We start from the raw sequence: 21441 nt of genomic DNA, 5'->3' as shown, positions 1-21441 counted from the left end.
CTGCAGGCTATTTTCCCCTCACATCAACCCAAGTGCCATGAAAGCAAAATGGAACTGAGCACATCAACCTTGGGGAGTGCATCTGACACTGGTTTGAACTCTCACCGAAAAGTTGTTACGACACCATGAGGCATTTCTCTAACAAAAACAAACCATGTGAGTGTGTTTGGACCACATGTTTACAAAAGAGAAGGCAGACCTACAAACTGAGACACAGTCTTACATAAAGAGTTTTGTTTGGCCGGGTGCAGTGGCTCACGCCTATAATCTCAGTACATTGGGAAGCTGAGGCGGGAGGATTACTTGAGCCCAGGTGGTTCGAGGTTACAGCGAGCTGGGATCGAACCACTGCATGCCAGTTTGGGCAAGAGAGTGAAACTTTGTATCTTTAAAAAAAGTTTTGCTCAAAAAGAGCCATGTCTCCAGGTCCATGTGAGTGCCATGAAATAGTTACATTTCTCCCTCCCTGACATACACACACACACACACACACACACACACACATGCTCATACACACACAAAGGATAGCACTCACACTTAGCTTCTCTTTATCTAGGTTTGGTCACCTGAAAAATACATCTCTAAACCTTGCAGTCTGAACATCCTATGACTAGTCAGTTGCATTATCATCTTGACCTAGTTCTCCACCTATCCTGGTTCCAGGGCTAATCACGTAAGATACAGCCATAAAAAAGAAAATAGGTTGAAAGCAGAGGAAACCTCACAGATTTCAGAGTCAATCTGTGGATAACAAGAGTCTATCATAGTAAATCACATCCAAACAAAAACGATTTTAAAAATCAGTGCTATATCATTCACTGTGATGTGGCCTAGAATAGTGACTAATTTGCAAGGTTTGAGATCCTGGCTTCAAGACTGCTTAGGTTTTAGAGTGACCCAGAAGTTGTTTCTGGAGTAGATGAAGAACCCACAGAATTAAAAAACAAAACACATACTAAAACTGATAGCAGATTCTATCCCCATTTTGAAATCCCAGTGGCAACAAATGTAATGAATGAAGCCACCAGAGAGTATAGCGAAGACTGAAATGGCTGAATCTGTTCACTTTTAAGATGAGAAGTTAAATTTCTATTACCCTAACAAACTAGCTACAAATGTCTAATTAGACACAGGCATAAGAGCATCTAATGTCTCAGCAGTATAAAAACAGCAGCATTTTCATCACACAAAGTTTGGATGGGCCAGTGGGACTCCAATAACATCCTCAAACACCAAGTTTTCCCCAAGTACGTACATTTCACAGCTTCAGCATTTCATTCTCTTTTAACATTCCTTGACTCAACTTGAGGGATAAACTGAAGTCAAGCAAGTTCTAGCCTGTAAAACAGATTGTGCAAAGGACTTAGCTTTACAAATCCAAACTGCATCCTTTATTTTTGCTACCTTCTTTCCTGCAGCACTTAGATGTAATTTTCTGTTTCCCCTCCAGGTCTTTATTGCTCCCTTGCCAAAACTGTCTTGCATCTGTTACAATAAAATACCTGTGATGTTTTCCAAAGCCAACAGCTTACTGCCAAAAGTCAAGCCTCTATCCCATGGGCAGTCGTCTGGGAACTGAAGTCAAAGTGTTGCAAACTCATGGAGAAGGTGGAATTTGGCATGTCGAAGATGGGGCTCCTTGGAAAGCAGATCCTCCTCTTGCTGGTGGAAGTAGCCAGCAAGAGAAAATATGAACACTTTTGCCAAAGGGGCAGAAATGTTGGTGCAAAAGGCACGAGCGAAGATTGCTATTCCATTAAGAGCACCATGATGAATTTTGGGATTCATGCCATTCAAATGAAGACCAGCTCTGCTACCCTTGGATCTCCTGCCACTCACCTCATGGCTTGTGGTCTTCCATTTTTGTTATGATTTATGTAGAAATCTAAATTGTTCACTACAGAACCACTTTTTTTGGGGGGGGGGCATGGGGATGGGAAGGAAGAGTTTGTAAGAATTTTAAGTTTTTGTTAAAAGGGCAAGCCTTGGAAAAACACAATACATAAACACAAGAACATTTATCTGCCCTTCACTGGGAGTTATCTGCACTGATGTTCTGCCCCCGCGGTCTCAGGTGTCTCACTGAAATAGAGACTTTTTACCAAACGGATTCTCAAGGGCCACTTCGTGCCTTCCTCAGATCCACCTTACTCGGCCAATTTCCAACTTGGTTTCCATCTTCTAATTTGGGAAGTGTTGAAATGAGAAAGGCAAAGAGATGGCCTGGGTGTATGTGGCTTTAGGCTACCTGACGACCTCCAAACCTCAAAATTACCAAAAATACAGACTATCAGGTGATCCTTCTCTTCTACCAATGAGTCACTTTTGGTCCCTTTAAGGACCAAGTTCCTCTGCTGCATGTAAAATATAGTTGGGTTGATTCTACAGGAAGAGATCCTGAAAGAAAGGGAAGGCAGATCTAGAGTCCCGAGTCAACAACTGTCATGGCCTGACTCGTGGTGCAGGGACCTCGTGGTGCAGGGCTGACGATGTGCCCTGCTGAGGCCATCTGTGGAGTCACAGTGTGGCTATCCAGTGAGGCACCCCTGCGCTTAACAAAGGCAATCTGGGCAGATGGGCCCGCAAGGGACAGGAAAGACAGCAGAAGAAGTCACAATGGGGTATGCTCTGCTACAAGGAACCGTTGCCACGTCCATGGAGGAAGAATGTTGCTATCTTGTCCCCCCGTAACCAAGGAAAGGCAGGGCTCCAGTCAGTATCTCCATGGCATGAGGGACCTTGTGCTCCACCCTCAGTGCCCACCGCAGGTAATGTAAAGAACTCATGTTTGGAAGTAAGAGACAATATCACCTACAAAAGCTCTTAAGAGGGGCACAGCTTGTATGTAAACACAAAGCCACAGAAAGGGATCCCCTGCTGGTCACTGAGCCACGAAATTATCGATTCCCTTTTATAGACACGGTCACAAGTTTTCCTGAATTCAGAATCATAACTTCTATTTTGCCTGGCTGTTCCTTTCCTCTAGGTTTACACGCTTTGTGCATATATGCAGATGTCTGGCTTGGTCTTTGATTCTATTCACCATCAGGAAAAAAATGATAAATAGATGTCCGATTCCAGCCTTGTTTCCATAGCCAAAGGGAGATGACAGATGCTTCAGCTTTGGGCTGGACATTCAGCCCTCACAACACTGTATAGATGAGTTGGCTTGTTAAGGGCTGCTCATGGCTTGCACGCCAAAGTGATTAGACTTCGGTGGTTTCTGTCTCTTTAGGAGCCAGCTTGGTTGCATGGCTCAGAAGCGAAAAGGTCCCACGTGCTACCATGTGGTACCAGGTAGTTTTAGCATTCTGACACACACTGCCTACCCATGCAGAGGAAGAGGTTACTCACCCTCCAGCCCGAGCCTTCTGGGAACCCAAAGCCAACCCTCACCCCATAGCCCGCCTCACTGCATCTGGCCACACAGCACCACTCCCTCTTGGGCAAGCCTAATACATTCTCTCACGTGCTGATTCCTAACTGCCCCTTGGCCTGGGGAGTCCAGACCTCAGTCTGGTTGGTTTCCAGTTGAGTTTCAGCAGTTACGCAAATCAGGTTTCTGACTGTGTCTGAAATTCCAGTGCATACAGGAACAGCAGGTTGCTTAATCTCTAAATTCAGAGCCAACCCCTTTTCTAAATACGAAAGTGCTGCCCAGCTCCCATGGTAGATTAAAGGACCCACCCCTTCCAGCTCTGACAACCTGGCACATCAAGCGTACAGGCGCCATCTTGTTTTCCAGGCCCCACCTCCTGCGGGGCACCGTACTTTTCATATTTTCATCCTTCCTCACTTGTTTTGTCAAACTGGGCCCCACCCCCATTCTTCTCTACTGACAACATCCAATTTCCAAATATACGAGGAGAAATGGTTGAAATGTCCTGGTAGTAAACAACAATCTCCTGTGAGATGCTTTCCTGTGTTTCTGCAATGGACAAAAAGCTACTTACACAAGACGGCTCCATATCGAGGCCTGAAGTTTCGACACAAGTTAAACATGAACAAGGTCACCAGATTTTCGTCTTCCTTTATTAGAAGGAAGGACATTAACAATGAAATACTGTGCTGGGTAGAGGAGCACTGCATGTTCAGGGGTAAGGTTGGAGGACCTACAGTAAGCTTTCTTAGAGGGCAATAAAGAAACATTGTTCTAAATACGAGAAAACATGGTATTCAGCTGTCTTTTTAAATAATTACAAAAAAATCTTTTTTTTCAAAGTGGCAACACCCAAACGCTCTCAGATTGTGGAAGTCTAGCCAGCATTCAGTACGCAAGAGTAAGAAGTGAATGACTTGTGTGAATTAGCAGAGTTTTGGTCCCCGCTGGGTTCTTCCGGTAGGGTGCACAGTCAGTACATGGCTGGACTCATAGGTGTCTTCTCCAGCGGGTTCATAAACCAGGAAAGAGGGTGAAAAACCAACCACAGGCACATAGTTCATCTAATATTTCTTTACTGTTGTTGGGATCCTGCAGAAAAGCTTCAACTTCCTAACTCCTTTATCTACCTATTTGGAGGCGATAGCACCAATACAGACTAAGAAACTAAAATCAGTTTCCCAAACAAGAGCCCGTTCAAATTGCTGAGGGCTTAATTTGCCGCATCAACCCACTGATCACACTATTCACCAATGATATTAAAAAATCAACAGGTCAAGGTGGGGTGCTGGGAGCAGTGGCTCACGCCCGTAATCCTAGCACTTTGGGAGGCCGAGGTGGGCGGATCACTTGAGGTCAAAAGTTTGACACCAACTTGGCCAACATGGTGAAACTCTGTCTCTAAGGGAGGGGGGAAATATCAACAGACCAACCAGCAAACCAGCAAATATTTTTTTCTAAAGATCAGATAGGCTTTGTGGGTCACTGTCGCTGTCCTATATTCTTGTTTCTTCAACTCTTTAAAACATAAAACACATTCTTAGCTCCCAGGCCATAAAAAAACAGGCTAGGGCAGTCTGGATTTGCCTAAGGGCCATAGCTTGCCGAACACCGCTTCCAGCAGGAACCCTGGGGAGGAACCTGTCCCCAACTCAGCTTCTAAGTCACTGCAGATAGCACCTGGGACAGATCAGTCTGAAGGATGGGAGACAAAGGGGACACACACAACAGGTGAACAGTAGGCAAGAAAGGGCAAGAGTTGGGGTGGCGATGGTAGGAACATGGGGTAAAAAAGTTTCCTAGAAGACCACAGGAGGTGCTGTTCCTCCTCCCACAGAAGGCTAGCTGTGTAATGCTGAGAAATCACATGGAAAGAGACTAGCAATGATGTGTGGGCCTGCTTGACTAAACACAGCCATCCCCCAGCTCTCCAGGACTAAAATGCAAAGCCACAAAACGTGGCCACCACGGCATGAGGATGACCACAGCATGAGGATGCCAGCCAGGCAGTAAGCAGCAACCCAAGCAGCTCCCACTTTTGCCTTTTCAGACACACTCCTGTGGCTACGGGGCATTCTCCAAACCTCAACGCAAAGAGTTCCAGGATTCAGGCTGGGCTATTCTACCGAAACAAAGTTCTCCACCTACCTCTGACGTTCTTCTCAGGCTGAGCACACGCACCATTTCTATCCAACCTACTCCATGTTAGCCCAATCCCCCCAACACTCTGGCCACTTCATTAGTGGGGGCAAATGTCAGATCATCCCAGTGCCCAGGAGAAGCAAGGCCTAGAAATGATTCAGAACCCGGGGCTGGAGATGATCTTTATTCTGTTCTACTTCTCTTATCAGAAGCCCCAAACCTTGACAACGGAAGGAACACCCTGAGACTCGGCTACAATCATGGGAATCAAAAATCAGTTTTAAAATTATCCTTGCATGTGGCTGCCACCCATGGTCCTCCCCATTTATTTTCTACTTCTGAGTGTGAAACGTCACTGTGACAGTTTCCAACCCTCTGCACTCCCCCCACTCCATGACAAATATTCAGGATTCACACTTCACTTTCACACTGCTTTCCAATCCCTTGACTTAGAAGCCGAGCAGAGGCAGCCTGCCTTAATGGAGAAAACATTAGTGCATTCGGCTTCACTCTGGATCCCAGTCAATTTCTGGATATTTCACAGCTGTTACACATCCACCTCCTTTCTTACAAAAGCCAGCAAAAATTAGTGAGCACCTCATTGGCTCTGAAATATGAAAATATAGCCACAGTCAAGCCTGAACATCAGTTTCTGGTTGACTCCCTTCAAAGTATTTGTTCTAAAACAGAGTGTCTGCAGTTCATTTATCATCTGCCAATTTTTAAATGAGTTTAAATTAAAAAAGCTTCAATGCTGCATGCTTTCTTTTTTTTTTTTTTTAAAGCAACTCTCAGAATAAAACTGTCATTTGGTCATCAAACTAGTAACTGAGAAAACTCTTGCTTGGGCAGATATCAGCACAATTCAAGCTGAGTCTTTTATGTTATTATTACCTGCTCATCTCTCATATAATTAAAAAATAATGAACCCTTGGAAGACCTGTAAGTTGTGTTCAGAGAGAAAATGTGATTCTCTTCACCGCTCAGGTCTCCCGTCCTACCTGCTTTATGAGCTGGTCAGGTGAGCGTGCTCTGCTGTGCTTCAGCAGCCTCTGGAATGGGACAGACTCCAAAGTTGGTTGTGCTTCATTTCCCTTCTCCATTCAGGTCTTTAAAGTCCTGGGTTATTAACTATCAACAAAAATACAAGCTGCGCCATGGGTGCTCCAACTTCCTGCCAGCTCCCCATGCTCTGAGGAGCAGATTCTCTTTCTCTCTCCTCCCGGCTTCACCTCCTGAGCTCCAGAGCCCCACCCACCCACAGCACTCAGATCATTTTTCATTTATGAGTGCATCCAGCCACACTGTGTTTGTAAGAGAACGAGCCAATCCTTGCCCTGCCAGTGTATTGGAACCAGGCTGCTATAAACGGTTCTAATTTTCCAGGAGTATGGGGGGAAATCATATCCCAGCAGACGTCATGCATGGCTTCCTCCTGCAGGTATCTGCAGATCAGCTCTTCCATCACCAAAGGACGCACACCTGGCCACGGACCACAGCTGCTTCATTCTACAGACTGCCAGGGAGGTGGACTGAAGATTTCAGGCAGGAGAAAACCAAAATATTATCAAAATGTGTACTTCACATAACTAAAAATGTGAAGCTAGGATGATCAGTGAAGAAACTTTCCACTCAGTGACCTAATATTTCACAATAAATTTAATCTGTCTTGCACTTATTAAAGGGCCAGATTTTTTTTTAAATTGCATTCAAATGCAAACAAAAATCAAGGGATTAAATTATTTTATAAAGAAGTCTGTTGGGAAATAAAAGCCATTTGTCTCGATGACACCAAATTTACAACTTTTCTACGCCGACTAAGCTTCCAACTTCCATTGTAGACAAGTACTAGCAAAATCAGAAATTATCAGTCAGCCCTGGAGTTGCTGAGAACATCCTCAACTTTTAAACACAATATGATTTTTCTAAGGTTTTATCAGGAAATAGAATGTTAAAAAATAGGCTTCCCTAAACCAACACACACATATAGTGGTTTCTATTATGTGTAAAATTTGCCTTGTTTTACAGCTGAAGCAAAAGGGGTCTTTCATGATCCAACAGCCAGAGACAAAGATTCCAAAACCCTTCGGTGTAGGTATAAAAACGTACATGCGCAACTTAAATGGGAATGACATTTTATTATTCCAACACTCACAAGGTCCTTTGTTAGCTATACTTGTAAGGAACAAAATAGAAGCAAACATCCTCTGTTTACTTCTTGCAGCCATTCTATTTTCTTTCTTTTTTTTTTTTTTTTTTTTTTTTTGAGACAGGGTCTGGCTCTGTTGCCCAGGCGGGAAGTGCAGTGGAGTAATCTCGGCCCACTGCAACCTCCATCTTCCGGGTTCAAGAGATTCTCCTGCCTCAACCTCCTGGAGTAGCTGGGATTACAGGTGGCCGCCACCATGCCTGGCTATATTTTTAGTAGAGATGGGGTTTCACCATGTTGGTCAAGCTGGTCTCGAACTCTTGGTCTCAAGTGATCTGCCCACCTCGGCCTCCCAAAGTGCTGGGATTACAGGTATAAGCCACCACCCCTGGCCAGATTTTTGGTGATTTTTAGTATATTCATTTATTTTAGAGTTTTATCCAGTATAAATTTTTCCCCTAGGAGCCCTGTATTGACATAACCTAGTTCCAGTCACAGAAATTTTTGAAATTGCTTCTAAATTTTCCATATATTAAAAAACTGATGGTCTAGTATCTGGACTTAAGTCTTAATTAGATGGTTAAAATGTCTCCTAAAAAGAAAATGCTATACATTTTCACATGTGCTCCAAATGGGTTCTAGTTATCCCAATACCCTCACACAGTCTTGAAAACAAAAACAGGATCCGCCTTTTACTGATGAGATAAAGAACACACAAAGTCACTGGTATATATGATGTTTCCCTGGTGTGGCAGAGAAAGAGCTAATGGGAGGATTAGTTCCTAGTCTCCAAACACCAGCAGGGAGCCCCAGGCAAGTCCACATTTTTTATGTGCACTTAAGAGGCCTGAAAGTTGATCGTGTGGGTAACTTCCTGGAACTCACCTTCCTAGTTCAGGGAAGCGTGGACTCCTGCTCACAGTTCAAGCTAAGGAGAAGGAAGTCTGCTCTTTAGTTTTTTTTCTTTTAAAAGAAGTGAGGGAAAAAGATTAAAATTGCCTTGGCCTGTGACCAAACTGCAGTCCTAACAAGAGGTAAAATTTGCCTATAAAATATTCTTGACAGTATTAGTTGGTGACATCTGCCAAAAATCTATGGTAAAACCAGTTATCCCGCCTTTCTTTGTCCCATTCTCTCAACAAAGGGTGTATAATATATAACATACAGTTTTGCTTTAAGGGGGATTACTGCTACATTTACTCACAAAATGAGCCACGTAGCATGTGCCAGAATGCAGCAAGTACACAAGCCACCTAACCGCCCCAAGTTTCCGGGAAGCTGAATCACATTATCCATGACAGGCATCTGGGGCTCTGCCTTCTTTGTGCCCACCTTGGTTCCTTGGTCACTGCCCTTAGGAGACCACTGTGCACTCACTGTCCATCACCTGGGAGGGACCCTGAAGATCAGTGAGTTCTACTTTCTTATTGCATTCGTGTCGTAACAGAGGCCCACAGGAACATGAGGAAGCTTTGCAACATCACAGGGCACATTAGTGGAAGTACTGAGGTTAGAACGTAAATCTTGATTCAAACTCTGGGATGGTGCCAAGTGGACAAGGTGTGGATCTTTGTAGGCAGGGGCTCAGTAATGGCTCTCCAGCTGGTCACAAAGCCCAGCCTACGGACACACCTAAGATTCTCCCAGAAGCTAAAACAGAAAGGTAACAAAGAGGGCAATCCAAGAAACCCCCAGCAGAAGTCAATCATACAGCAACAGCCAAGGGACATCCCAGGTATAAACCCAAGAACCGAAAGCAGACACACAAACGGATATTCACACCCTCGATACTTGTAGCAGCACTGTTCACACAATAACCAAAAGGTGGAAGCAATCTAAGCATCCACTGATGATGAATGGATACAGAAAATGTGATACATATGTACAATGGAATACTATTCAGCCGTAAAAAATGAGTTTTGAAAAGACACTATGCTGGCTGGGCACGGTGGCTCATGCCTGTAATCCTAGCACTTTGAGAGACCGAGGTAGGTGGATCACTTGAGATCAGGAGTTCGAGACCAGCCTGGCCAACATGGTGAAACCCCGTCTCTACTAAAAATACAAAAATTAGTGAGGCGTGGTGGCACACACCTGTAATCCCAGCTACTCGGGAGGATGAGGCATGAGAATCGCTTGAACCCTGGAGGCAGAGGTTGCAGTGAGCCGAGATTGCGCCATAGCACTCCAGCCTGGGCAACAAGAGCGAAACTGTCTTAAAAAAAAAAAAGAAAAAAAAAGAAGACATTATGCTAAGTGAAATAAGCCAGTTATAAAAGGGCAAACCCTATATGATTTTAATCATATGAGGCACTCAGAATAGTAAAATTCACAGAGACAGAAAGTAGAATGGTGGTTGCCAGGGGCTGGGGAGAGGAGGAATGGGAAGTTACTGCTTAATGGATCCAGAGTTTCAGTTTTGCAAGAGGAAAAGCCTTCTGGAGATGGATAGTGGTGATGGTTACACAACAGTGTGAATGTACTTAATGCCACAAAACTATACATTTAAATTTATTAAAATGAGAACTTTTATATTAAGCATGTGAAGTCAATGGAGCCTGGATTTTCTTTCTTTCTTTCTTCCTTTCTTTTTTTTTTTTTTGAGGCAGAGTCTTGCTCTGTCGCGCAGGCTGGAGTGCAGTGGTGCAATCTTGGCTCACTGCAGCCTCCGCCTCCTGGGTTCCAGCGATTCTCCTGCCTCAGCCTCCCGGGTAGCTGGGATTACAGGCACGCACCACCACGCCCAGCTAATTTTTGTATTTTTAGTAGAGACGGGGTTTCACCATGTTGGCCAGGCTGGTCTCGAACTCCTGACCTCAGGTGATCTGTCTGCCTCGGCCTCCTAAAGTACTAGGATTACAGGCATGAGCCATTGCACCCGGTTGGGTTTTCTTTACATTTTCTCATTGGCCAGTTCTATGGCTATCATGCTTCATATGCTTGATGTCACAAAATGAAAAGACCATAAAATGCAATTCATAAATGGTCTTGAAAACAACAAGAAGCACTAACATTTCCTTCTCCCCTTTTCCCATCCCCCAGTCAAAAATCACACACAGAAAGTTATGAAAGCAAACAAGGTTTGTTTTCCTGCCCCTTGATGGGAGATGATAACGTCAGCGCTGATGGGGAACACCCTGCCGATTGTGCAAGCGGGGAGGACCTTGGCCTGCAAATTTGGGGAAGCAGCTCCCTTCCAACTTCTGCCATTAATGGAGAGGGTTCAGAATCACACCCGAGAAAGCTCTGTGTGCCTGTGGCCCACCCCTCCCCTCCCATCCAGCCCTCCTGGAGTTCACACACCCTTAACTCACACAATGCCGGCAGCATACACTGACACCATCATGCTCTGGGGCCTTCATCGTATACAGATCTGTTTCTTAGCTATCAAATCTGTCCCATGAGCCATAAGCCTCAGTGGACAGAGCTGCCTCCAGCTCTTTGGCCCCCTCTTTTCAGTCTCATTCCTCCTGCCAGGCCAGGGTGGGCCTTGGAGGGGCACCAGCTTCTTCCTTTGTTCCTCCCTCCTGTCACCTGGATTATCCCCTCTACTTCCATTGCTACAGCAACCAAGTAGGAGCCACCAGCTCCTCAATCTCCATCTCTCTTCTGAGCTCAGACCCTGACCTCCTACCCAGCTGCAGCTGGGTGTCCTGCAGCCACCTCAAACTCAGCCTGCCCTAAAAAACCCACTATGCGGCCAGGCACAGCGGCTCATGCCTGTAATCCCAGTACTTTGGGAGGCCAAGGCAGGTGGATCAGTTGATGTCAGGAGTTCGAAACCAGTCTGGCCAACATGGTGAAACCCCGTCTCTATTAAAAATACAAAAATTAGCCAGGCATAGTGGTATATGCCTGTCATCCCAGCTACTCAGGAGGCTGAGGTAGGTGGATCACTTGATGTCAGGAGTTCGAAACCAGCCTGGCCAACATGGTGAAACCCCGTCTCTACTAAAAATACAAAAATTAGCCGGGCGTGGTGGTACATGCCTGTAATCCCAGCTACTCAGGAGCTGAGACAGGAGAATTGCTTGAACCCAGGAGGCAGAGGTTGCAGTGAGCTGAGATCACGCCACTATACCCCAGCCTGGGCAAAAGAGTGAGACCCTGTCTCAAACAAACAATCCCGTTATGCCCTCCCTCAGACAGGTTCCTCCTCCTGTATCTCCTCTTCCAACTCATGCCAATTCCCTGTCACTGAAGCACAAGTGAGTCGCCCTTGGCTCCTCTCTCCCCTCCACCCTTGCTGGTAGGTCCATCAACTCCACTTCTTCAGTCTCTCACTCCTGACCTCAAGTGATCCACTAGCCTTGGCCTCCCAAAGTACTGGGATTACAGGCCTGAGCCACCGCGTCTGGCCACATAGTGGGTTTTTTAGGGCATGCCAAGTTTGAGGTCCCCTTCTGCTGTATTGAGTCACACCTTAGGGCCTTGACTCTAGACTACTCTCACCTCCTCAGTTGTCTACCCCTCCAGTATATCCTGCACACAGAGGTATCCAGTGGCAAATACGTAACATCTGCTTGAAACACTCAAATAATTTCTCATTGTCCAAAGGATAACGCCGAAACACCTTGATGCGTATTTGAGACCATTCTTCATCTATGCCTGTGTTATTCAGGCTTTTGTGTCACTATAAGGAAATACCCAGCCGGGAGCAGTGGCTCACGACTGTAATCCCAGCACTTTGGGAGGCCAAGGCGGGCAGATCACGAGGTCAGGAGATCGAGACCATCCTGGCTAACATGAGGAAACCCCATGAAACTCTACTAAAAATACAAAAAAATTAGCCGGGCGTGGTGTAGTCCCAGCTACTTGAGAGACTGAGGCAGGAGAATGGCATGAACCCGGGAGGTGGAGCTTGCAGTGAGCGGCGATCACTGCACTCCAGCCTGAGCAACAGAGCGAGACTCCGTCTTAAAAAAAAAAAAAAAAAAAAAAAAAGAAATACCTGAGACTGGGTAATGTACAAAGAAAAGAGGTTTAATTGGCACACTGTTCTGCAGGCTGTACAGGAAGCGTGGTACCCGCACCTGCCTGGCTTCTGGGGAGGCCTCAGGATGCTTTTACTCATGGCAGAAGGCAAAAAGGGAGCGGAAGCAGGCACTTCACATGGCGCGAGAAGAGCTAGAGGGGAGAGGTCCCAGACCTTTGCACAACCTGATCTCGCATTAACTGAGGAAGAACTCACTTATCACCAAGGGGTTGGTGCTCAGCCATTCATGGGGGATCCTCCCCCATGATCCAGTCACCTCCTACCAGGCCCCAGCCCCCAACATTGGAAATCACATTTCAACAGGAGACTTGGAGGGGACAAACATGCAAACTATATCAATGCCCGCATCATGAAACCCACAGATAGTCATGCTAGCCGCTTTTTTTTTTTTTTTTTTTTTTTTTGAGACGAAGTTTCGCTCTTGTTGCCCAGGCTATGGTGCAGTGGTGAGATCTCGGCTCACCGCAACCTCCCAGCGATTCTCCTGCCTCAGCCTCCCGAGTAGCTGGGATTACAGATTTAGCACTGTCTGCAGATATTTTAAGCTGTCACAACTAGGATGGGTGGGGCACTGCTGCTGGCATCTAGTGGCAGAGGCCAGACATGCAGCTAAACATTTGATGGTATGCAAGACAATCCTCCCACAAAGAATGATCTGTAGCACACACCGTGACATAGGTTCTTAGAAGGTTATACTGCATTTATTATTACCATGATTGCTTTCACTCTATGGGCTGCAAGCATAAATGCTGACAGGGTGCAGAAAATTAAATGAATCAGAGAAGCAGGTTAGGCAAAATCAACAGGAGACGCTGAGTCTGGAGCCAACATGCCCTTTCTAAAGCATTCAGATTCAAAACTCCACGACACTGAGCTGAGCCATGCAGCAGGTGGATGGGTCACAGCTTCTATGAGGCTCCCAAGCAAGGGTGGGGGACAGTTTGTCTCTGGTACTCATTTCATTGCAAGTATGGATCAATATTCATTGAAAAGTTCCCTCTCACATCTCCTTTCAGAGCCCAGCATACTCCTAGTAAGTAAATGGAAAAATAGGGCAAAACTCTTAACTTAGATCCTTAATATTCCCTCCTACATGTCCCTTCAGAGTCCAGCATGATCCTAAGTTCTAGTAAGTAAATGGAAAAATAGGGCAAAACTCTCAACTCAGATCCTTAATAGTTTCCCTGTGCTTCTGAATTTTCTTTTCAAGGGTTCTTTTTTTGGCCAGGCATGGTGACTCAGGCCTGCAATCCCAACACTTTGGGAAGTTGAGGTGGATGGATCATCTGGGGTCAGGAGTTCAAGACCAGCTTGGCCAACATGGCGAAACCCCATCTCTACTAAAAATACAAAAATTAGCCAGGTGTGGTGGCACATGCCTGTAATCCCAGATACTCGGGAGGCTGAGGCGTGAGAACCCCTTGAACCTGGGAGGCAGAGTTTGCAGTGAGCCAAGATCGAGCCATCGCACTCCAGCCTGGATGACAGAGCAAGACTGACTCAAAAAAAAAAAAAAAAAAAAAAAGTGTTTATCCTTTGTAATTTTTCTAATGACCTTAATCTAGTTTTTCTAAAAATACATTCTATATTTTGGGAAGATACTCTATCAAAGAAGGAGATGCTCTATGAAAGAATGCTCTATGAAAGAATGCTCCATGAAAGAATGCTCCTTAACTCTGTGGTCAAATGGGTTTGAGAAGTGTTTACCAGCACCTTGAGAGGCCAAGGCAGGTGGATCACTTGAGGTCAGCAGAAGTGTTTACTAGCTGTTCTTTTAACTGGTATGACCAAATCTTACTTTATCAAATGGTTCCCAGCCCCATCTTTTTATAGCGAAATATTTTAATATTTAGGGAAGCAGTGCTTTGAAGACTTTGTGAAATACTGAAGCACTCTCCTTGGCTGTTTGATTTGCACTCCCCTTCAGCATAGGGCCGTCTCAGTTTAAACTTCCATTTGCGTGCAGAGAAGTCCCAGCTCACCCTAACTCAGTCCCCATCCCTCAGGCAGAGACCTGTTCTCTCCTCTTCACGTATTCTCAGCCTCGTGTCTGGTCTCCTCATCTCAGTGAGGGTAGGCATACTGAAATGGCCTGGTTTTCTTCAGGAAAGAGCCATCTTGGGTGAAGACGGAGGAAAGCAATGAGTCACCCTGTGAAATGGGGGTATAGCTGGAGAGCAAGTGCATGTCGGTGTGGCCCCGTGACTTGGGTCCTAGACAAGGACACACATCTCTTTAGGCCCATGGGTTACCTCTGGCTAGTTTTTAGAATCAAGGTCCATTAATGAGTATTAGGTCCACTGAAAAAGATAAGCATAGATCTTCTGGAGCTAGATGGAAAAAAGGACCAGTCACTTCAGGCAAGGAGAGTCTAACTTCAAAGTAGCAGGGGGCCAGGTGCGGTGGATCATGCTTGTACTGCCAGCACTTTGGGAAGCCGAGGCAGGTGGATCACCTGAGGTCAGGAGTTCAAGACCAGCCTGGCCAAGATGGTGAAACCCTGTCTCTACTAAAAAATACAAAAATTAGCTGGGTGTGGTAGCAGGCACCTGTAATCTCAGCTACTGGGGAGGCTGAAGCAGGAGAATCACTTGAGCCTGGGAGGCGAAGGCTGCACTGAGCCGAGATAGTGCCACTGCACTCCAGCCTGGGTGACAGAGTGAGACCCTATCTCAAACAAACAAACAAACAAACAAAAAACACCCAAAAAACAAAGTAGCAGAAGGTTTTTATGACTACCAAACAATCTGACACATTCTACCAGAAAGAGCTGGACCAGCCCTGCTCTCACTTTTTTTCTCCCCCATGATGCAACATGGTATTATGTTTTATTATTTTAGATTTAATTTTTTAAAATTTCTACTTTTGTTTTAGATCCAGGGGTATATATGCAGGTTGGCTGCCTGGGTATATTGTATGATGCTGAGCTATAGAGTACAACTGATCCTGTCGCCCAGGTACTACGCATGGTACCCAATAGTTACATTTTTCAACCCTGGGCCCTGACCCCCTCTAGTAGTCTCCAGCATCTATTGTTGCCATATTTATGTCTATGAATACCCAATGTTTAGCTCCCGCTTGTAAGTGAGAATAATATGTGGTATTTAGTTTTCTGTTTCTGTGTTAATTTGCTTAGGATGATGGCCTCCAGCGGCATCCATGTTGCTGCAAAAGACATGATTTCATACTTTTTTATGGCTGTGTCGTATTTCATGGTGTATATATACCACATTTTGTTTATCCAGTCTAGCATTAATGGGCACATAGGTTCATTCCATGTCTTTGCTATTGTGATTAGTGATGAGATGAACATACAAGCACGTGTCTTTTTGAAAGGATGATTTGTTTTCTTTCAGGTATATACCTAGTATAGAATTGCTGGGTTGAATAGTAGTTCTGTTGTAAGTTCTTTGAGAAATCTCCAAACAGCTTTCCACAGTGGCCAAACTAACTTACATTCACACCAACAGTGTATAAGCATTCGCTTTTCTCCAAAGCCTCCCCAGCATCTGTTATTTTTTAGCTTTTAATTTTTTTTTTTTTTAGATGGAGTTTCTACCTTGTTGCCCAGGCTGGAGTACAGTGGCGCAATCTTGGCTCACTGCAACCTCTGCCTCCCGGGTTCAAGCAATTCTCCTGCCTCAGCCTCTGGAGTAGCCGGGAGTACAGGCACGCACCACCATGCCTGGCTAATGCTGTATTTTTAGTAGAGATGGGGTTTCGCCATGTTGGCCAGGCTAGTCTTGAATTCCTGACCTCAGGTGATCCGCCCGCCTCAGTCTTCCAAAGTGCTGGGATTACAGGCGTGAGCCATCATGCCTAGCCTGGCTTTTAATTTTTTTTTTTTTTTTTTAAGAGACAGGGTCTTGCTCTATTGCCCAGGCTGGGGAACAGTGGTACAATCATAGCTCTCTTCAGCCTCAAACTCCTGGGCTCAAGGGATCCCCTGCCACAGCCTCCTAAGTAGCTAGATTATAGGAACATGCCAAGATGCCTGGCTAATTTTTTTTTTACTTTCTGTCAAGACAGGGTCTTGCTATGCATTTCCTAGGCTGGTCTTGAACTCTTGGCTTCAAATGATCCTCCCACCTCAGCCTCCAAAAAATGCTAGGATTATAGGCATGAGGCACTTGACTTCATAAATAACTGCCATTGGTGTGAGATGGTATCTCATGGTGGTTTTAATTTGCACTTTTCTGGTGATAAGCAATGTTGAGCATTTTTTCATGTTTGCTGGCCACTTATATGTCTTCCTTGAGAAATGTCTTTTCCTGTCTTTGGCCCACTTTGTAATTGGGTTATCTTTTTATTGCTTGTTGGCTAGTTGAAGTTCCTTATAGATTCTAGTATTAGACTTTTGTTGGAAACAGAGTTTGTGAATATTTTATCCCATTCTGTGAGTTGTCTTTTTTACTCTGTGGGTAATTTCTTTTGCTGTGCAGAAGCTCTTTAATTAGGTCTTACTTGTCGATTTTTGTTTTTGTTGTGTCTGCTTTTGAGGACTTAGCCACCAATTCTCTTCCAAGGCCGATGTCCAGAACGGTGTTTCCTAGGTTTTCTTCTAGGATTCTTACTGTTTGAGGTCTTACATTTAAATCTTTCGTCCATGATGAGTTAATTTTTGAAGATGGTAAAAGGTAGGGGTCCAGTTTCATTCTTCTGCATATGGCTAGCCAGCTATCCCAGAACCATGTATTCAACAGACAGTCCTTTCCTCATTGTTTTTGTTAACTTTGTGGAAGATCAGATGGCTATAGATGTGTGGCTTTATTTCTGGGTTCTCTATTCTGTTCCATTGGTTTGTGTACCTGTTTTCGTACCAGTACCGTGCTGTTTTAGTTATTATAGACTTATGTATAGTCTGAAGTCAGGTAATGTGATGCTTCTGGCTTTGTTCTTTTTGCTTAGGATGACTTTCCATGGCCTCACTTAAAGGCATTTGTGCCTCCTTAGCCCCCTTAGACCCTCCTGCCAGTCATTGCAGGACATAGATAACTGTTCAGTCCCCATTTTCCAGCCTGGCTGGCTTGTCAATCCAATCGATCCTTTGAGTTAGGGGTAAGTTTCTTTCTTCACAGAAATTGAGACAATTTTGGTTTTGGAAACTCAATCCAGCTCCACCAGGACGTGAACTCATTCCCAGGAATCCTGCCACAGACATGAAGACCCCAGGCACAGGTTCCAAGTGTTGGTGACAACACACACCCTACTGGGCAGAAGGAATAAGGAATTTTCTGGGCCAATATCACCAGCCAATTTCAGCTCAAAAATTCTGTCTAATGCCTCAAGGCTCTGGGAGCTCTAAGAAATCAATTTTTCTAAGAATCCTTAAAGACATTTCTCTAAAGCTTCGGGGTATGATCCTGCTAGTGTCCATGAGATTGGCTACCTCTCAAGACCAGAATCAGACAAATAACTAACAAGGGTCTCCTCTAAGCACATGCGCTACATAAACTTGCTGGGAAGATGAAGAGTATCCAGATGAAAAGATTCCCACCACTACAAGGCAACACACGCCAAACGTGAAGCGATGGATAAAGGCAGTGAGGACTCCAGCGTTTCCACAGGGACCTATCATCATGGGCTGGGGGAATCAGGAGCAATTTTTCAGAAGAAGTGGGTCTTCAGGAAAGCCTCAAAGCTGGTATCTTGCTCTTGACATTGGCCCAAGTTCCAAGCTTCTCCCCATCATGGACAAAAGGAAAGTGGGCTACTCCTCACAGTAGCTGTACCTGGAGACAATTGAATTCTAGCTCAGTCCACCTAATTGGCACCGCACAGCAGGGAGAACAAGCCAAATGGCAGGCTTGTGGAACAGGCATTCTGGGAAGGACGGCAGCCAAGTGGGTTTGGGCTCAGACTGCTGCCCATGCTACTTGGAGCACATGAACTGGACCAGCAGACCAAAGGCCCATCGTAATTCCACTAAGACTGTGGGGAGAGCTTGGAACTGTGGGGAGAGTTTGGAAGCTCCAACTCTTTGTATTTTATCTTTACTGCACTGAACTGTCACTGTCAGTGAAAGCACTGCCATTCATTTGGTTTTCAGAAACTCAAGGCGACGTGGCCGTTTCCTCCCTAATGACTTCCCTGAGTGTGGTGCATCTTAATGCCACCGAGTGTGGAGGTGCAGCCCAGGTAGGTCAGAAGCAGGAGACACGACTCTGATGTTCTTCTCATTCAACAGGGGAATAAGCTTGAAGCTTAACTCTCACCAGTGTGCTGAAGTGGTCAAGGGCAGTCACTGATGTTGTGCTTCTCCAGGCACCTGTACAGAGTGTGCATTCAACAAATACCCCATGCCACTGTGACTTATCTGCAAGTGTATTGTATTTTTATTTTTTTAACATTGTTAAAAACATTTATTCTGATACATTCTATCATATGTTAGTACAAGTTCCACTCTGCTACAGGTTCATCTGTGAAGAGCCTTGTGCCATCCAACTAGTAACTGAAAGATGTCCCATCTCTTATCCGAGCCAGAGCACACATCTTCCATGCTGTCCGCTGATTGCCTCCAAATCCAGAAGACCAAATAATCCTTTATCCCCAAAGTAGGCTCAAAACAGTTGGTTCAGACATTCCAGGATCTGCACCCCTCTTAAATCCCAGGTAAATCACAAGAGGGATAAAGCCCCAGCAGATGGCAAACTGGCCCCTGTTGAAGAGCTGCTGCAGTCTCTGCTTGGCCTCTTTGCTCAGCTTCACCATGGCGACGGCTGTGTGGCGCAGGGAGGACCCCTTACAGCAACGACCGCATTGGGAATCCGAAATGGAAAAGTTATTTTTATTTTTACTTATATATTTATTTATTTTTTGAGATGGAGTTTCACTCTTGTTGCCCAGGCTAGAGTGCAATGGCACGATCTCAGCTCACTGCAACCTCTGCCTCCTGAGTAGCTGAGATTACAGGTGCCCACCACCAAGCCTGGTGGAGACAGGGGTTTCACCATGTTGGCCAGGCTGGTCTGGAACTCCTGACCTCAGGTGATCCACCCGCCTCGGCCTCCCAAAGTGCTGGGATTACAGGCATGAGCCACCACGCCCGGCCTGCAAGCGCATTTTAGAAGGGCTAGTGAAGAGCTGGGCATGGTGGCTCACGCCTGTAACCCCAGCACTTTGGGAGGTCAAGGTGGGTGGATCATTAGAGGTCAGGAGTTCAAGACCAGCCTGGCCAACATGGTAAAATCCCATGTCTAACTAAAAATACAAAAATCGGCTGGGCCTGGAGGTGCATGCCTGCGGTCCCAGCTACTCAGGAGGCTGAGGCAGGAGAATCACTTGAGCCCAGGAGGCGGAGGTTACAGCAAACCCAGATCAAGCCACTGCCCTCCAGCCTGGTAGACAGAGTAAGACTCCATCTCAAAAAAACCAAAACAAAACCAAAGGCTAGTGAAGCTTCTTTAAACTGGAAAGGTGTGTCTTTCAGAGTAGTTTCCGTGGCTAGTCAACCCCTTCCTTCCTCATCTCCGTCTGCTCTTCCGTAAGCTTAACAGTAGCAACGTTTAGTTCCCAGTGATGCTCAGTTTTAAAAACTTACTGCATTCAGGGTGTAATTTCCAGATCTCAAAATAATTCCTCTTGAAGACAAAACAAAAACAAAAAACAGACCCTTAAGCTTACTAAGTCTCCATTATGATAAAATATATATATATGTAAGTCTTTCTTATTCAAGTGGGGAAGAGTAAGAGCGTAGCCTGTGGAGGAAGAAATCTATCAAAAACCACATTAGGCTCAATGACATGTTTGGGCTCAGAGCTGTACTTTCCAGGTATTTCTCATCTTTACCATGAAGAATCCTCTCTTTGAATCACGTCCATTCTGTGGTAGTAGGAACTTGACTCACAAAACCACAGCTTTCCGAAACATTGGCAAGGAAGTTGGGTCATATATGGAAATTTCTTTCTATGAGCCTCTAAACAATCAGTTATTTGTTTCCCCCTTTTTTCCCACAAGAAGAATTTTCTCTAAATAATTGGAGGAGATTTCCCATGGGAATCAGGCAATGGTGACTTCCAGGTCTTAAAACTCTATCTGAAACAGTGTGAAAACAAAAGACACAAGAATGTGCCTGGCTGGCCTGTAACAATGCAAATTCTGGCAGTAAGAACAACAGCCAAAGTGTGGAACTTCTAGTACTTCTAGTACCTCAGAGGAGGGCGGGCACTAGGGCAAAGCCTCTCTGGTTTGTATTTAACTAAGAAAGTGTAATCCTCCCAGCATTGACCAACTAAAGCTTAAATTTTCTATGACCTATGGAAAAAAGTTTGCAAAAATCCTTCATAATCTAAGTAAGTAGCAAGAATATCAGACTCTGTAAGAAAAGATATTCGACTCAAGAGCTTCGAAAAAAAATTTTTTTTTGAGATGGGGTCTCACTCTGTCACCCAGGTGGGAGTGCAGTGGCACAATCTCGGTTCACTGCAACCTCTGCCTCACAAGCTCAAGCGATCCTCCTGCCTCAGCCTCCTGAGTACCCGGGACCGCAGGGGCAGACCAACACACCCAGCTAATTTTTTTTTTTTTTTTTTGGTATTTTTGGGAGAGACAGCGTTTCACTATGCTGCCCAGGCTAGTCTCGAACTCCTAAGCTCAAATGATCCACTTGCCTTGGCCTCCCAAAGTGCTGGGATTACACGTGTGAGCCACTGTACCCGGCCTTAAGAGCTTCAAAATTATTTTTAGCTGTATAATCATTTGAGCATAGTTCACACATCAATTTCAGCATGCCCACAGAAGGCTAAATGCTTCATAGAGCACTGTACATTAATGGCA

At 45.2% G+C, this 21441-nt stretch overlaps 2 protein-coding genes across 9 annotated transcripts in view; both read right to left on the bottom strand.

The window, feature by feature from the left end:
• PDZD2 (PDZ domain containing 2) overlaps positions 1-21441 on the bottom strand; it is a 474581-nt gene that overhangs the window by 167738 nt on the left and 285402 nt on the right. Inside the window, exon 1 of one of the 8 annotated variants that reach the window (XM_058430035.1) lies at positions 6523-6656. The exons of 5 other annotated variants lie outside the window; for them this stretch is intronic. The gene's annotated coding sequence lies outside the window, so the exon portion shown is untranslated. Of the gene's footprint in view, positions 1-1255; positions 1339-5527; positions 5649-6522; positions 6657-21441 lie in introns of those variants that run through there. 2 more of the 8 variants (XM_058430036.1, XM_058430038.1) reach the window with 2 other exon arrangements.
• LOC116456966 (mitochondrial import receptor subunit TOM7 homolog) lies at positions 19133-19433 on the bottom strand. The gene has a single exon (XM_032753794.2). It carries the CDS (start codon positions 19375-19377, stop codon positions 19210-19212), a length of 168 nt encoding a protein of 55 aa, XP_032609685.1. The 5' UTR covers positions 19378-19433; the 3' UTR covers positions 19133-19209.

The sequence above is a fragment of the Hylobates moloch genome, unplaced genomic scaffold (genome assembly GCF_009828535.3).
Source record: "Hylobates moloch isolate HMO894 unplaced genomic scaffold, HMol_V3 SCAFFOLD_17, whole genome shotgun sequence".
In the NCBI taxonomy this organism is placed as follows: domain Eukaryota; kingdom Metazoa; phylum Chordata; class Mammalia; order Primates; family Hylobatidae; genus Hylobates; species Hylobates moloch.
This window is presented reverse-complemented; position numbering and strand designations above follow the sequence as displayed.

Bases quoted from the DNA above. Each gene is read 5' to 3' on its own strand.
- LOC116456966 (XM_032753794.2), bottom strand. From the start codon at position 19,377: ATGGTGAAGCTGAGCAAAGAGGCCAAGCAGAGACTGCAGCAGCTCTTC.